General features: G+C 41.4%; 1 protein-coding gene across 1 annotated transcript in view; it reads right to left on the bottom strand.

Annotated features, from left to right (window-relative positions):
- Window positions 1–18,899, bottom strand: part of rbm46 (RNA binding motif protein 46) — a 100,218-nt gene that overhangs the window by 68,638 nt on the left and 12,681 nt on the right. The window contains exon 2 of the mRNA XM_052039444.1: window positions 1,243–1,415. Coding sequence (XP_051895404.1) covers window positions 1,243–1,399 — 157 coding nt within the window. The 5' untranslated portion in view covers window positions 1,400–1,415. The remainder of the gene's footprint in view (window positions 1–1,242; window positions 1,416–18,899) is intronic.

Consider the following 18,899-nt stretch of genomic DNA (forward strand, 5'->3'; position numbering starts at 1 on the left):
CAATGGAGACTGAAGGGAGACCTGATAGAAGTTTATGAGATTATGAGAGGCATAGACAGACAGCCAGTATCATTTTCCCAGGATCGAAATGTCTAATATTAGAGGGCATGCATTTAAGGTGAGAGGGGTAAATTGAAAGGAAATATACGGGGCAAGTTTTTGTTTTACACAAAATGTGGTGGGTGCCTGGAATGTGTGGCCAGGGGTGGTCATGGAGGCAAATATGATAGAAGAGTTTAAGAGGTTCTTATATAGGCACATAAATGTGCAGAGAATGGAAGTATGTGGGGATTGTGTAGGTAGAAGCCATTAGTAATTACCAGCTTAATTAGTTTGGCATAACATTGTGGGCCGAAGGGCCTGTTCCTGTGCCGTATTGTTCTATGTTCCTGTAGAAGCCAGCTTTAACAGCCCCTGCAATGCTTAGTTCATCATAAATCAAAGAACCTTGTCCCAGTCTGACACTAGAAGGATTTCAAGTATGAACAGTAATTTACTTGCACAGTTCGAGTATTCCACCAGGAAGTACCCAGGGTTGTCAGGGCAATTCATCAACAGCTTACCACACAACAGACCTGGCCTCACATTGTCAGAGATATTTCCTATGTGCAATCTACCACTCATTGACTCTTTCTGCAACTTACAATTAAATTTGTTTTCTGTTTTCCTCAGTTCCAAACAGGATCTTCAACCTGAAACATTAACTCTATTTTTCTTTCCATAGAAGTTGTCTCAGCTGCTGAGTATTTTCATTTTTTGCTTTTATTTTGGATTCACATCATATGTATTTTTTTTTACTACTGTTGCATACCTGAGTTACAACATTATAACCACAGAATTGAGCAACACATGATATAAACCCTATTTTAAATAAAATTCCTGAAGTAACTGGTACTATATTTAAGTTAAACATCTGAAATCATTATTTCTCCTGTAAGGAAGGAGTGGAGAGGAGCAGAAACCAGGCCAATAAATACCTGCTTGGATTCTCACCTATCTCAAGCTAACAAGGCATACTTGTGCTAACTTCACATATTGTAAGAGAGTCTATGCTGGATAGAATCAGCAGGAACAATTCCAGCATAAATTTCCAAACTGTACTCTCTGTTTGAAATATTATAGCAAAAAATCCAGAAAAACCTTCATCTTATCCAATGATAGAACATTTCTGCCAGTTTTATGTAAGAGAAAAAAAATGGGAAGCACTTAGAGGTTCTGTGAAAATTTGTATTTCATTCTTACCTGGTGGTGGCCCACCGAACTTTCTTTGTCCATTTTCTTGTATCATGGTATAGCCTGTCTGTTCCATCAAGGCAAGTAGTGCTGCTTCATTCTGGGTCACAGAGCCAAGTTTATTCGTACCATTGGTCATGTCCAGGTTTTCTGCTGTCATGGTCATTAGGGCTATTTTAAATCTGCATGAGAAAGAAATAAAACAAGTTTTGTTCCACAAAAAGCCTGACGCAGAAGGACCAAGTCTATGCTGGCTCTCACAGCAATTCCATTACCTGTCTTATTTTCTCTCTTGCATATCCATCAAAACCAACATAGCCACAGAAAGAACACACAATTCCACACAGGCAGCAATAGAAGTCAGGATCAAACCTGACTGGATTGAAACTGTGAGGCACCAGCACTACCTGTTGTGCCACTGCGCCACGCTTGCTATAACTGTTAATAATTTTTAAAAAACACATTTGGATTCAGAATTGGCTTGCCAATAGAAGACAAAGGGTACTGTTTGGTGGGACTTATTCTGGCTGGAGATCCGTGACCAGTGGTGTTCTGCAGGGATCTGTACTGGGACTTCTGCTGATATATATTATCTGTATATACATATCTATCTATATATGTGTGTGTATTAAAAAAACACACACATATATACATGAAAATGTGGATGGGTGAGTTAGTAAGTTCACAAACAATATAAAGATTGGTGGCTTTGTGGATAGTGTAGAAGATTGCCAAAGGATACAACAGGACAGGGATGAGTTGCAGATATAGGCAGAGAAATGGCAGATGGAGTTTAATTCAGCCAAGCGTGAGGTGTTGAACTTTGGGAAATCAAATGTAAATGGTACACCGTTAATGGTAAGTCTTAACAGTATTGATGTGCAGAGGGATCTTGTGGTCCAAGTCCATAGCTCCCTGAAAGTAGCTACACAGGTTGATAGGGTGGTAAAGAAGACATATGGCACACTTGCCTTTATTAGTCGAGGCATTGAGTTCAACAGTCAGGAAGTTGTGTTGCAGCTTTATAAAACCCTGCTCAGGCCGCATCTGGAGTATTGCATTCAATTCTGGTCGCCCCATTTTAGGAAGTATATGGAGGCTTTGGAGAGGGCGCAGAAAGAGCTTTACCAGGATGCTGCCTGATTAGAAGGCATTTACTATGAGGAGAGGTTGGACAAACTTGGGTTGTTTTCTCTGGAGCGGTGGACGCTGAGGGGAGACCTGATAGAAGTTTAAAAGATTATGAGGGGCTTAGATAGAGTAAACAAACAGTATCTTTTCCCCATGATTGAAATGTATAATACTAGAGGGTATGCACTTAAGCTGAGAGGGGGGGGCAAATGAGATGTGTGGGGCAAGTAATCTCTTTTACACTCTCATTTAGACAGAGCGTGGTGGGTGCCTGGAATGTGCTGCCAGGGTGGTAGTGGAGGCAAATATGATTGTGTTTAAGAGGCTCTTAGATAGGCATATGAATATTCAGAGAATGGGGGGGGATATGGACGTGTAGATAGAAGGGACTAGTTTAGTTGACTTTTAATTAGTAGTTTAATTAGTTTGGCATAAGATCATGATCCAAATGGCCTGTTCCTATGCAGTACTGTTCTATGATCTATAACCATGTTGATTTGAAATAATGAATCAGATTACACTGGCATAATACTGGAGGGGAACCAATATCCTTGTGGAGAGGTTTTCTGGGGCTACTCAGACGGGTTTAACCTAGTTTGGCAGGGGGATGGGAACCAAGAGCACCAGGTCAGCAAGTGGAAGGATTGAGAGGAAGGTAAATGTCATGGCCAGTAAGTCTGTAAGGAAGGACAGGCAGGAGCAAGATAATAGACAAATGGGGTGGACAGGTTGAAGTGTGTTTATTTTAATGCTAGGAGTATTAAGAGTAAAGGAGATGAATTAGGAGGTCATTACAGAAACTTGGTTAAGAGAGCGACAGGACCGGATGCTTAACGTTCCAGGTTTTCAATGTTTTAAAAAAGATAGAGGGAGAGAAAAATAGGGGAGAGTTGCATTATTAATTTGGGACAATATCATAGCTGCACTCAGTGGGGACATAATGGAGGGCTCATCCACCGAGTCTATATAGTTAGAACTCAAAAATAAGAAAGATGCAATCACTCTGATGTGATTATACTACAGACCCCCCAATAGCCACTGAGAAATTGAGGAACAGATGTGCAGGCAGTTCAGGGAAGGTGCAAAAACAACAGGGTTGTTGTTGTGGGTGATTTCAACTACCCCAACATAGACTGGGATCACCTGAGTGCAAAAGGCTTAGATGGGGCACAATTTGTTAGATGCATCCAAGAGGGTTTCTTAAATCAGTAAGTAGTTGGCCCAACTAAAGGAGGAGTCATACTTGGACCTCATATTGGGAAATGAGCTTAGCCAGGTGACTGACCTTTCAGTGGGGGACCTCTTAAGAAAAAGTGATCACAATCCATTAGTTTTAAGATAGCAATAAATAAGAATAATGTGGACGTTGCGGGAGAGTATTAAATTAAGGCAGGGCAAACTATGACAGTATTAGGCAGGAACGAATGAGAGCTAATTGGGAACAGCTACTTTTGGATGAGTCCACAACCAGCATGTGGAGGGTATTTCAAGACCAACTGCACAGAGCACAGGACTGGTATGTTCTAGTAAGAAGGAAGAACAAGGATGGCAAGGCAAGGGATCCTTGGATGACATGTCTGGTCTAAGTATCTTTTAAGCATTGTAACTGAATCAGAATCAGGTTTATTATAACTGACCTATTGAACCTGTGTCTACCACTTCTGCTGGCAGCTTATTTCACATACCCACCACACTTTATGTGAAAAATTTGCCCCTCAGGCCCCCTTTAAATCTTTCTCCTTTTTCCCCTATATGCCCTCCAGTTTTAGACTCCCCTACCTTGGGAAAATGACTTTGACCATTTACATTATCTATGCCCTTCATGATTTTATATACTTTTATCATCGTCACACCTCAGTCTCCCACGCTCCAAGGAAAAAAAGCCTATCGTGTCGCTCCTTATAATCCAAGCCCTTCAGGCCCTTGTGAATCTTCTCTATACCCTTTCCAACTTAATGACATCCTTCCTACATCTAGGTGACCAGAACTATATACAATACTCCAAGTGCAGTTTCATCAATGTCTTGTACAGTTGTAACATGAAATCCCAACTCTTGTACCCAATGCACCGACCGATGAAGGCAAGTGTGCCAAACGCTTTCTTCATCACCCTTCTACCTATGTTGCTGCTTTTAGGAAACCAGGTACTTGTACCCCAAGGTCTCTGTGTTCAACAAGTGTCCAGGGTTCTGCCATTTACTGTGCAAGTGGTATCCTGGTTTAACTTCCCAAAATGTAATAGTTAAGTTTGCAGGTGACACAAAATTAGGAGGTGTTATTGATAGTGAAGAAGATTATTGTAGATTACAGGGGGATCTTGTTCAGTTCAGGAAGTGGGTGAAAGATTGGTAAATGGCTTTCAATACAGCTAAGTGTGAGGTGATGCATTTTAGTAGAGGACTTGTACTGTGAAAGGTAGAGCACGAGGGAGTGTAACGGAACAGAGGTACCTAGGAGTACAAGAGCATACACACACAAAATGCTGGAGGAACACAACATCTATGGAGAGAAATAAACAGTTGACGTTTCCGATCGAGAGCCTTCATCAGGACTGGAGCGTAGTCCTGATCAGTACAAGAGCATAGTTCATTGAAAGCAGCATCACAGGTAGACAGGGTGAAAAAGGCATTTAGCATGCTGGTGTTCATTAATTAGGGCATTGAGTATAGTGGTTGGGACATAATGTTGCAATTGTAGAAGTCAATGGTGAGGACACACTTGGAGTACTGTGTACAGTTTTGGTCACTCCGTTATAGGAAAGATGTGGTTAAACTGGACAAAGTGCAGAAAAGATTTACGAGAATATTGCCAGGACTGGAGGGCCTGAGTTAGAGGGAGAGGTTGCCAGGCCAAAAGGCCATAAGACATAGGAGCAGAATTAGGCCATTCAGCCTTTCAAGTCTGCTCCACCATTTGATCATGGCCATTTTATTTTTCCCTCCCAACCCCATTCTCCTTCTCCCCATAACCTTTGACGCCCTTTCTAATCAAGAACCTACCAACCTCTGCTTTAAATATACCTAATGACTTGGCCTCCACAGCCATCTGTGGAAATGAATTCCACTGATTCACCACCCTCTGGCTAAAGAAATTCCTCCTCATTTCTGTTTTAAAGGTACGTCCTCCTATTCTGAGGCTGTGCCCTCTGGTCCTGGACTCTCCCACTACTGGAAACATCCTCTCCATGTCCATTCTATTCAGGCCTTTCAATATCCGGGAGGTTTCAATGAGATACCCCTCACCCTTCTAAACCAGTGAGTACAGACCCAGAACTATCAAACGCTCCTCATATGTTAACCTTTTCATTCCTGGGATCATTCTTCTAAACCTCCTCTGGACCCTTTCCAATGCCAGCACATCCTTCCTTAGATATGGGGCCCAAAACTGCTCGCAATACTCCAGATATGCTCTGACCAACACCTTATAAAGCCTCAGCATTACATCCTTGCTTTTATATTCTAGTCCTCTTGAAATGAATGCTAACATTGCATTTGCCCTCATTACTGACTCAACCTGCAAGTTGACCTTTAGGAAATCCTGCACTAGGACTCCCAAGTCCCTTAGCACCTCTGATTTCTGAATTCACTTCCAGTTTAGAAAATAGTCTACACCTTTATTTGATCTACCAAAGCGCATAACCGTACACTTTCCTATGCTGTATTCCATCTGCCACGTCTTGCCCATTCTCCTAACCTCTCCAAGTCCTTCTGCAGACTCCCTGCTTCCTCAACACTGCCTGACCCTCCACCTATCTTTGTATCATCTGCAAACTTGGCCACAAAGCCATCAATTCCATCATCCAGATCATTAACATAGAACGTCAAAAGTAGTGGACCCAACACCGATCCCTGTGGAACACCACTAGTCACTGGCAGCCAACCAGAAAAGGCCCCCTTTATTTCCACTCTTTGTCTTCTGCCAGTCAGCCAATCTTCTATCCATGCTGGTACCTTTCCTGTAATACCATGGGCTCCTATCTTGTTTAGCAGCGTCATGTGTGGCATCTTGTCAAGGCCTTCTGAAAATCCAAGTAAACAACATCCACTGACTCTTTGTCTATCCTGCTTGTTACTTCCTCAAAGAATTCCAACAGATTTGTCAGGCAAGACAAATCCCCTTAAGGAAGCCATGCTGACTTCAGCCTATTTTATCATGAGCTTCCAAGTACCCCGAAACCTCATCCTTATTAATGGATAACATCTTACCAACCACTGAAGTCAGGCTAACTGGCCTATGATTTCCTCTCTTTTGCCTCCCTCCCTTCTTAAAGAGTGGAGTGACATTTGTGGTTTTCCATTCCTGACTCTAGTGATTCTTCAAAGATCACTTCTCATGCCTCCACAATCTCTTTAGCTACCTATTTCAGAGCTCTGGGGCGTAGTCCATCTGGGGCGTAGTACCTTAAGACCTTTCAGCTTCCCAAGGACCTTCTCCTTAGTAATAGTGACTACACACACTTCTGCCCCCTGATTGTCTCCAATTTCTGGCACATTGCTGGTGTCTTCCACAGTGAAGACTGACGCAAAATACCTATTCAGTTCATCCGCTATTTCTTTGTTCCCCATTAAAGCATCATTTTCCCATAGTCCGATGTCCACTTTTTTTTTTACTCTTTAACTCTTTATATATCTGAAACTTTTATATTATTGGCTATCTTACCTTCATATTTCATCTTTTCTCCCCTTATTGCTACTTTAGTTGCCTTCTGTTGATTTTTAAAAGCTTCCCAATCCTCTAGCTTCCCACTAATTTTTACAATATTGTATGCCCTCTCTTTTGCTTTTAGGCTGTCTTTGACTTCCCTTGTCAGCCACGGGTTGCCTCATCCTCCCTTTGGAATGCTTCTTCTTTGGGATGAACTGATCCTGCATCTTCCAAATTACGCCCAGAAACTCCTGCCTTTGCTGCTCTACTGTCATCCCTGCTAGGGTCCCCTTCCAATCACTTTGATCAGCTCCTCTCTCATTCTTTGGAAGTAGCTAACATCTTCCTTGGCATAGATAAGGTGGACGGTAACAGTCCTTTCCCCAGAGTAAGGGAGTCCAAAATTAGGGGGTATAGTTTTAGAGTGAGAGGGGAAAGATTTAAAAGGCACGTTGCAGCAACTTTTTCCACACAGAGGGTGGTGAGTATATGGAATGAGCTGCCAGACGAAGTGGTTGAAGCAGGTAATATAGTATCATTTAAGAAGCACTTGGATCGGTACATGGAAGCATGGGTCTTAGAGGGATATGGGCCAAATGCAGGAAATTGGGACTAGTTGGGTGGGCACTGTGGTTGGCATGGACTGGTTGGGCCGAAGGGCCTATATCCATGCTGTATTGTTCTCTAACTCTCTGACTTCACATTTATCCAAATTAAATTCCATCTGCCATTCCTTGGTACACTTTTCCAGTTGATCTAGATCCTATTGTAATTTTAGATTACCTTCTTCAAAGTGATCACCCTCTTCTTATTTCTGAGCTCCACCCATATAGCCTAACTAGATGATACCCCAAGAATATTCTTTTTAGTATGGCCTTAATATTCTCTCTAATCAAAAAAAGTAACTTCCCTTCCTCTCTTACCTCCACCTCTATCATGCCTACAGCAGGAACACTGAGCTGCCAGTCCTGACCATCCCTCAACCATGTTCCTCTAATAGCTATAATATTCCAGTCCCATGTACCTGTCCATACCCTGAGCTCATCTATGTTACCTGTCAGGCTTCTTGCATTAAAAGCAGGTAAGCTTGTCAGACTTTCCTCTCTCTCTGTCCTGCTCCTGCCTACTGAATTTGCTCACTTTAACTTCTATATTTGCCTCAACTTTCTCATCTGCCACACTCCTGCTTTGCATCCCCCCCACCCCGCGCCAGACTAGTTTCAACCCTCTTGAATAGCACTCACAAATCTCCCCGCCAGGATATTGGTCCCCCTTCATTTCAGATGCAACCTGTCCCTCTTGTGCAGGTTACCTCTGCCCCAGAAGTGATCCCAATGGCCCGAGAACCCAAATCCCTCCCTCTTGCACCAGCTCCTCAGCCATACATCCATCTGTCCTATCCTCCTACTCCTCCCCTCATTACTCCTGGTGCCACATGTTATCTAGAGATTACAAACCTTGAGGTCCTGCTTTTTAACCTCCTGCCTAACTCCTTATATTCATTCTGCAGGACTTCATTCCTTTTTCTTTCCATGTCCTTGACACCAATGTGCCAATAACCTCTGGCTGCTTATCCTACCCCTTAAGAATGTTCTGCAACTGCTTGGAGACATCCTTGACCCTAACACCCAGGTGGCAACATACCATCCTGGAGTTTCATTTGTGGTGTGTCTCCAGTATGTCCTCCTAACTGTTGAGTCTCCTTTCCCTACAGCTCTCCTTGTCTTCACCCTCCCCTGCTGTGCCTCAGAGAAGTCGTGGTGCCACAGATCTGGCTGCTGTTGCCATTTTCCCGAGAGGCCACCCCACTTCCCAACTCCACCACCCCCCCCGCCCCCCACCAAATAGTATCCGAAGCAGTATACTTGTTTAAGAATGAAACAGCCATACTACTTGCCTGCCCCTTCTGGCAGTCACCCAGCTACCTGACTGGACCCTTGGTGTGACCACCTCCCTGAACTCCTGTCTTTAACGCTCTCTGCCTCCTGCATGCTCCTCAGTGAGTCCAACTGATCCACATAGTCTGAGAGGAGATGCAATAGGAGATACTTCCCACAGACATTGTCATCAGGGACACTGGTCTCCCATATCTCACAGGAGGAGCATACTGCTCCATTGACTGTCATTATTATCCCTTTGGTAAACCAGTGGATTTTACAAAAAAGGAAAAACAAAACCTTACCTTGCTTTACCTTGTTGCTGACCGCCCTTCTCACTAAAGCCCGTACTTTAACCTAACAGCAATATTTCCACCTCAAAGCAACCGTTCTCAAAATAGCTCTCCAAAAAACATCATCAAATCTCTCATTGTTGAAGCAGTACATTGTTGAATTAAACTGTTGACTGCACTGAAGGTAAACTAAAACCACTCAACAAGAGAAGAAGGTAGCCTTGGTAATCTTATCACATGGGTCATTTTATGCTCATCCCTGTGTACCTAAACTAAATTGCAAGTCATAATAGTAGGTGGCTCAAGTGGCTAAACTTCAATATCACAAAGAAAAGGAAGAGTGAGGAAACCCAAGTAGGGGGGCAATAGAGAAGGTCCTGTGGAAGCATGCAAGATGAGCATTCCAGGACCAGAGCTTAAATAGGAATCCTTGTCTACATGCTTCCCTGTTCCTGGACAACTAACGAGCCGAATTTATCAACTAAATGACAGTTTAACAGCCAGTAAACATTTTAGCCCCAAACACAGAAACTGATAGGCAAAGCTGAAGAATCTAATGTTTGGAAAACTCTTCTGTCCAACAGCAAGATGGCAATGTGGATACAATGATGTTGTGAACCACAGTTTGGTAAATTTGCATGGCTACCAGCTTTGTTAGATATCATTCTAACCAGAATGATAGCCATGGTAACCATTCTTTTTTCGGTGAAGGGCAGAATCTAACTGAATTAATATGCCACGTAGGAGTGACAAACAGTGACTTTACTGTTGTAAATTTCAAAACTGATAGAGGAAATAAAAAGTCAGTTTGGGAATACAGCTGTACCAACTGGTAGTCAAATTAAAAACCAGTCAAATTTGAAAGCAAGTTCAAAGGATGGTTTAGTCAATTATGCCTCAATGCCTGACTTATATGATTTATGGAGTCACTTACTTGTGTGTCTTATGGAAACAATCTTTGAATAATCCAGAAAAAAAATACAAAAGCTATTATCCAGACAAAAGATACTACCTGGCTTACATTGTTTATACTCAACGAGAAATGTACAAGCACCAGCTGAAGTGATATTGTACATTTGGTGTTTTTTTCTGATCAAGGAGATTTGAAGCAAAGGACAACTGAAATTAAGTTAACACTGAAACCAGCACAGGTTCTGTGCAGAGAGATGCAACATTACAGATCGCCGAGAGAAAAGAACCCGAAGGGCTGCTAAGGTTTCAGTTTATGAAAAACGTTCCTGAATGTTTGATTATGGATGGTTAAGTCATTACAATATTCCTTTGTTTTAAAGTTTGACTTGGAAAAACCATCTTTATTTCATTGTGAATATTCTCTCAGATCATGATCTGGGAATGACATACAAAGGTTGGTGTTTGAAATTCATAACCCACCACAAGAATTGTTTTTTCCAAATGACATGCAGACATGAATGTGAATGTAAAGTATTTCAAATTATACCTCCAGAACTGGGAAGTTTTAAGTTAAGATGTTGATGTGAATTATACTTTTGGCTGAAAACTGGTTGAAGTACTAGTGAGTGTTTTACTAGGGATAGGATTCAGCCTTTAGGAAAGGAAAGTTGCAAGATGATGTTTCAATAATGATTTAGTTCACAAAATATCTAATAGTGCGAGAATCTTTTTGATCATTTTATGCTATTTAAATCTAAAATAAATGGTTTAAATCTAAAATAAGTTGAATATTTATCATCATTAACCTGGGCCTAAAATGAACATAATGTGATGATTGTTTTTTTCCCCAAAGTTACACAACAGAATAGTAAACTTAAAGGGTTTTCTTTCTTCAAACAAAAACATCAACAGCATGATTTGCACACAAAGAGAAATACTTCCAGAGAACACAAACAAGACACAGGGCCATCAGTTCCAATGAGGTACTCAACTACAGGCTCCCCTGTGAAATTATATCACTTAGACAAACACTAAAAGGAAAGCAGGTCTGAACGGGAAAAACATGCTTTACAACTCCACTTATTCAAGGGATAATTAATTACTTGCAGCTTTCTCAAGCCTTTTGAGTCTTTGAGATGTTGAGACTTTTCAGAATATGGACAACATGAAGCCTTATGACATTTTCAAAAAGAGTGCTTTTAGTTGCAGTTGACCAGGGGTATGTGAAGTGGGCCAGAAAGGTAAAGCTGATACCCAAGAGTCTACATGGAGCCATACTCCAATCTTCAGTTCTCCAAAGACCATGCATCTGGAGAATAAGCTTCACTAAATCAGTGATAAAAGATTTTCATTAACAATTCCTAGCGCCTGGCCTGCTTTGATAGTAAAAGATCAGGAGGAGGAACAGAAAGGCAGCAGATGATGACCAAGAGAGAACATCACAAAGATTTGCAAAGGAGCCTTATTCCATCAACCATGCAAACAAAAAGTCAGCAAATTACCAGGCCTTGCTACAATACGGCTTTGCCATTCCAAAATAAACTTACCATGATGCCACATCAGTTTCAAACAAATAACATTGACCTTGTGTAAAAGTCACAATAGGTCAAGATATTCAACATCATTAAATAAGAATCTTCACTTAAGATAACAGAATGATGTAATATATAAAATGATTAGGGCCAACCTTTGATAGCAGAAAGGAAATTGTATCATTTCTATGTGCAGTAAATACTTCTAGTTGTATAACCTCTTGTATAGCATATCCAGGTTCCAAATGTGAATCTGGACCTACTCCCATCTCATTTATAATTCTGTGCATTATTACTGATGTGATTTAATGAACATTTATTAGTGGAACAGTAACTGAAAACAAAAAAACTGCTGAGTGAGTAAGAATTCAGAATAGCAGGTCCCTGTCAGGGTAAGAGGCAAAGATGGTAAGCTTAGGAAACGAAGGACATTGAAAGCTTGATTAGGAAAATGACGTAAGAATATAGAACATAGAACAGGTCCTTCGGCCCACGATCTTTGCCTAACTTATTAAGCCAGCAATTAAATGCCTTACTAAACTAAGCCCTTCTGCCTACATAATGTCCATGTCCACGTCCCTCCATTTCCTACACATTTATGTGCCTATCTAAGAGCCTTTGAAAGCATCAGTCCTACTTGCCTCCACCACCAACCCTGGCAGTGAATTCCATGCACCCATAACTCTTTGTGAAAAAAAAACTTAAACCTCCATATAAACACTGGTAGTTGTCAATATCTGCCAGGCCTACATGCTTTTGGTGTGAACTTTGAAAATTGGTTGAAAAAGTTAATATTTATTTTATGGAAAATGCTAGAAGCACTCAGAAGATGAGACAAAACCTGTAGAAAGAGAAACAGAGTTAAAATTCAGGTCAATTTTTCAAGATGACAATCTTTGCATACACGAACTCCACAGCCATCTCTATCACTTTTCCTGTTTTGTTTTGCCTTTGTATTCTTCAAAGGTCAGCCACTGCTATTTACTGTTATGCTTTTTAATGTAGTTTTCCAATCCTGTCTTGCACATAGTTTGCTTAATTCAGATTTCAATTCACTTTCAACCTTTACATAAAATTCTATCATATTATAATCGCTATCAACAATTAACCTTTCCTTGTTACACACTTTCATTTAAGGATATGTTGCCAGAATTTTCCACATATTGACTGGGACTCCCACGCTGTGAAAGGGCTGGATGGCTTGGAGTTTGTCAAATATGTTCAGGAAAGTTTTCTAAATCAATATATAGAGGTACCAACGAGGGAGAATGCAATACTTGATCTATTAGGGAACGAGACAGGTCAGGTGACAGAAGTATGCGCAGGTGAGCATTTTGGGTCCAGTGACCATAATGTCATTAGTTTCAAGTTAATTATGGATAAGGATAGGTCTCCCCGAGTTGAGGTTCTAAATTGGAGAAAGGCCAATTTTGTGGAAATGAGAAAGGATCTAGGAAGAGTGGATTGGGATGAGTTGTTTTCTGGCAAGGACGTGTTCAGTAAGTGAAAGGCCTTCAAAGGCGAAATTTTGAGAGTGCAGAGTTTGCACGTTCCTGCCAGGATTAAAGGCCAAGTTAACAAGCATAGGGAACATTGGTTTTCAAGGGACATTGGCGATCTGGTTAAGAAAAAGAGAGAGGTGTATAGCAGGTATAGGCAACTAGGAACAAATGAGGTACTTGAAGAGTATAGAGTGTAAGAAAATAGTAAAGAAGGAAATCAGGAAGGCAAAAAGAGACATGAGGTTGCTTTGGCAGATAATGTGAAGGTAAACCCGAAGGGTTTCTACAAGTATATTAAGAGTAAAAGGATAGTAAGGGACAAAATTGGTCCCCTGGAAGATCAGAGCGGTCAGCTATGTGTGAAGCCTCAGGAGATGGGGGAGATCTAAAAAGTTTATTTGCATCAGTATTTACTCAGGAAACTGGTATAGTGTATATGGAAGGAAGGGAAACAAGCAGTAATGTCATGGAACATAGAGATTGAAGAGGAGGTGCTTGCTGCCTTACAGTGAATAAAGTTAGATAGATCCCCTGGGCCTGACATGATATTTCCTCGGACCTTGAGAGAGACTAGTGTAGAAATTGCAGGGGCCCTGGCAGATATATTTAAAATGTCCTCAGCCACGGGTGCGGTGCCGGAGGACTGGAGGGTAGCTCATGTTGTTCCATTGTTTAAAAAAGGATCTAAAAGTAAACCAGGTAATTACAGGCCAGTGAGCCTGACATCAGTAGTAGGTAAATTATTGGAAGGTGTTCTGAGAGATCAAGTATTTGGACAGCCAAGGGCTGATTAAGGATAGTCAGCATGGCTTTGTGCGTGGTAGATCGTGGTAGAGTTTTTTTGAGGAGGTCACCAAGAAAGTAGATGAAGGAAAGGCTGTGGATGTTGTCTACGTGGACTTTAGTAAGGCCTTTGACAAGATCCCACATGGGAGGTTAGTTCAGAAGGTTCAGACACCAGGTATCCATGGAGAGGTTGTAAACTGGATTCAAAATTGGCTGTGTAGGAGAAGACAGAGTGGTAGTGGATCATTGTTTCTCAGACTGGAGGCCTGTGACTAGTGGTGTGCCTCAGATCTGTGCTGGGTCCATTGTTGTTTGTTGTCTATATCAATGATCTAGATGAGAACGTGGTAAATTGGATCAGCAAGTTTGCTGATGACACTAAGCTTGGAGGCGTAGTGGATAGCAAGAAAGGCTTTCAAAGCTTGCAGAGGGATCTGGACCAACTGGAAAAATGGGCCACAAAATGTCAGATGGAATTTAATGCAAACATGTGTGAGGTGTTGTATTTTGGAAGGACAAATCAAGGTAGGACATACACAATAAATGGTAGGGCACTGAGGAGTGCGGAGGAACAAAGGGATCTGGGAATTCAGATACATAATTCCCTGAAAGTGGCATGACAGGTAGACGGGGTTGTAAAGAAGGCTTTTGGCATCCTGGCATTCATAAATCAAAGTATTGAGTATAGGAGTTGAGATGTTATGGTGAGGTTATATTGGTGAAGCCAAATTTGGACTATTGTGTGCGGTTCTGGTCACCTAGCTATAGGAAGGATATCAGTACGATCGAAAGAGTGCAGAGAAGATTTACTAGAATGTTGCCGGGTCTTCAGGAGTTGAGTTACAGGGAAAGATTGAACAGGTTCGGACTTTATTTCTTGGAGCGTAGAAGAATGAGGGGAGATTTGAAACAGGTTTACAAGATTATGAGGGGTACAGACAGAGTAAATGTGAGTAGGCTCTTTCCACCTAGATTAGGAGAGAGAAGTACGAGAGGACATGGTTTTAGGGTGAAAGGGGAAAGGTTTAGGGGGAACATTAGGCAGAACTTCATCACTCAGAGAGTGGTGGGAGTGTGGAACGAGCTACCATCTGACGTGGTAAATGTGGGCTCACTCTCAAGTTTTAAGAATAAATTAGATAGATACATGGATGGGAGAGGTATGGACTGGGTGCAGATCAATGGGACTATTGGAATAAAGTTTTGGCACAGACTAGAGGGGCCGAATGCCCATTTCCTGTGCTGTAGTATGGTTCTAATTGGAATATTTTAGCTTCAAAGAGAGATTGGGTAGGCTCAGGTTGTTCGCTTTGAAACAGAGAAAGCCAAAAGACTGAATTAGGATGTATGAAATTATGAGGGGAAAAAGCAAGAATAAATAGGAAGGACTTATTTCCCTCAGCAAAGGGTCAAAAATAAGTAGTAGATTTTGATCAACACACACAAAATGCTGGAGGAACTCAGCAAGTCAGACAGCACCTATGGAGGAAAGTAAACAGTCGATGTTTCGGATTGAGACCCTTCACATCAACTATTTAATTTCCCTCCATAGATGCTGCCTGACTTGCTAAGTTCCACCAGCATTTTGTGTGTGTTGCTCCAGATTCCAGCGTCTTCAGAATCTCTTGTATCTACTAGATTTTGATAGAAGAATTAGGGGAGAAATGGAGAACATGTTTTTTCACCCAGGGAGAGATAGATAATGTTTGAAAGGGAGGTAGAGGTAGAGGCAAAGGCAAAAACTGAAAGTGCCTGTAAGTTTACTTGAAAAGCCTTGACCTGCAAGGGTATGGACCAATTTGAGCAATTGGTAGAATAAGGATGGGTAGCTTTTTTTCATTGGGTATGAACATGATGGATTAAATGGCTTTGTGTTATAAATGATTCTACATGTGCATCTCTATTGCCCTGACACTATATTTGCTGAAAAAGTTCACTTCAGTGATTTCCTCTCTTAATTACTGTTGTTAATTCATGTGGTAGTGCACATACAGCTTGGAGAAGCCTGATATTCCACAAACCTATCAGCTCCATGCATGCTAGATACTGCGACCATGGAAGAAATAAGTATGCTGGACTTTTGAATAAGTTGTACATAATCTGCTATATAGGAATGTCAGCAATTGGCTAAGATGCACCATATCATCCACATCAGTCAGAAAGAACCCAGAAGCAAAAATGTTATACTCATTACAATTTTGTGAAATCACACCCTCTTCATAAATTGGGGTACAGTCTGAACAGGCATTTCTTCTCTGAGAAATTATGGTACAGAATTTTGATGGGCTCAGGTTTGGCACAACAGCCTTCCTGTTACTTTCCTAGAATTCTGGTCCCCCTATCAGTTCCCTGTTATTTTACATTGCTTGATGTTCCTTTCCTGCTAACCATATGGAGTTTCCATTTTCTTAAGACTAGAAGACATCTGCAACATCAACAAATGAGGCAGATTGATATTCCATCCAGTTCAATCACAAATTTATGTCATGCACCAAAACTTCTATGATTTATTTCAAATTGCTTATAATTGCTGCCAACTTGACACTTGGCAGCATTGTGTGGCACAGGTGTTCTTGCTGATTGTCAGTATTCCATCATTAGCATTATATAAGAAAGGTCCAATCATGGAGGTCGAACTTAATATATTTTTCAAGTAAAAGTCCCAGGTCACAAACTTTGAAATAATTTCATGAAACAAACCTATAATATTGCAAAGCTATCATTTCTCAATGTAGTAAAATTTAGGGAAGGGCTGGAATTATTTTATTGCAGATCAGCACTTTTAGAAGCTTAACTGGGGCAAAGTGAATACCAGCCTTCTGCTAAGTGCCAAGAGGAACTGATGTCAAAAACTAGCAATAGAAGTCACATGCGATATGAAGTTGCAGTGCTAACTTAAATAAGTTCATAGACTCATAGAATTATACAGCGTAGAAACAGGCCACTCCACCCAACTTATCCATGCCAACCGAGATGCCCATCTAAGATTTGCCTACACTTGGCCCATATCCCTCTAAACTTTTCCTATCCATGTACTTGTCTAAATGTCTTTTTACTATTGTAGTTTTAAATGTTGTAATTAGGCAGTGAGAGACGGCAATGTTGAAAAATGAGTCATTTGTGCAAGCTGCATGAGCACTGGGAGGAGGAGCTGGGAGGAGAACCTTGGAAAATGGAGCCATTTATGCGAGCGGTGTTTAAGTGTGTAGCAACTCAGCCAACAAAGGAAGGTAAGGTCATCTGTTAACGGTCATAAGCCATCTGTTTTTTGCTCTATCAAGGCAAACAAGGACTGCAGGGAAGGGTCTAGTCAATTTTGCGACCTTGCCCACATGTCCACTGTGTCCGAAGTCGTACTTCAAAGCTGCTCCATCTGATCAAAGTTCCCTGTTCCTGCAAGGTGGGGGGGGGGGGTTGAAATTGTTCTTGCTGAGGCTGTGGTTGAAATTGTTGTTGCTGAGGCTATCTATGCCAACACTCTTTTGCACTATGTCCCTTCTTACCACAGACCTGACATCTCATTTTATTACCTTGTGGTCATGGCCCAGACCAATATTGTTGTGCATTGCAGTCCCACTTGTCCTGTTGGTTAGCAAGTGTGACAGTTGGTTCATCTGTACCGATCTTATTTGGACTTCAATATCTTGCTCCTTGTTTGGCAATTTGGACCAGATCATTGCAGGAAACAGCAGCTTCACTCCAATTTGCTTTTGTTAGCCTCACCATTTTGGCAACATCAAGCCATTCATGAATGTCAACTCGAGGGGGCCATATTTGGATTCCTCTATATTATCTTCAGTTATTCCTTGAACTCCTGAGTAGCTGATCCAAACTGTCCTATACCGGTCTTTGTATTCAGAAACATCCTCTGAAACCTTTTGTTTGCAATCGATCTGTGTTGGGGCCTGTTCTTTCAACCATCTCTTAATTGCATTCCAACCACCTTCTTGGTCCTGTCTGTCATCTCCCATGCCATCATCAATTCTCTCACTCAACTGTCTGGTTTGCTGAGAAGACAACATAGTGACCAAAATTTGGAGGCCATCATATGGATGCAGTTGGTATATGTTCTTGATTTGTTGAAGTTCAGTCCATGTTCTTAAGTTTCCTTTTTTAGTATGTGGAATTTCTCTAGACAATTTGTCAATTTTTTTCAGGGTCCAGTGGTTGATGTTTCATAACCTCTTGTCTCCTTTCATAATCTCCATTCTCATTCTTGCCTGCTTTGATTGTCTTCGTTTTTATTGGGGCAAGTTGTGACATGGCTGCCAGACCAATTCTCTCATTGTTGTCATCATCACTTGAGTCACCAGAGGTTTCTGTTGAGTCAGTGTTCTATCCATTCCTCTGTGTCTTAGAGTTCCAAAGGTGGCGCTGCTCCTGGGGTCTGTTTGATGCTCTATCCCTGGAAGGACCGCCCACTGATAGTCCTGACTCTGCGTATTGAAGCTGATTCAGTCTGCCCTGGAGTTCCCCACATTTTGCATTAAGTTGGTTATATTTATTGCTTTGTTTTCTCACTCGTTCAGTCAATGCAGAAAGTTGTTCTTTGAACTTTTTACTGTCTCTATCATTCTGTTCCTTTAGTATGTTACACATTTCTTCCTTCTTCCCCAATTGTTCAGTTAATTCACTTATTTGGCTTTTTAGCTCGGCACGCTCAAATTCAGTTATTTGGCTTTTTAACTTGGCATGTTCACTCTCAAATTCAGTGGTTTGGCTTTTCAGCTGAGCACGCTCACACTTTCTTAGCTCTGTTAATACTGCAATCATCCAGCCAGTTTTTGCCTTTCCTGACCATATTTTGTGAATCTTATTCCATATCTTTCCAACATCACTCATAAGCCTATTTTCACTAGACTCGGCATCAGTAGCACATTTCTTCCAGATTGTTTCGTTAATCCCATGAAATTCATATACTTTATTCCAGTAAGCGCTTAAACCCTCAGTTATCAGTTCTCTCTCAGTTGGAGATGCTGTGGTTTGTTT

Source organism: Pristis pectinata, chromosome 2 (assembly GCF_009764475.1).
Source record: "Pristis pectinata isolate sPriPec2 chromosome 2, sPriPec2.1.pri, whole genome shotgun sequence".
NCBI lineage: Eukaryota > Metazoa > Chordata > Chondrichthyes > Rhinopristiformes > Pristidae > Pristis > Pristis pectinata.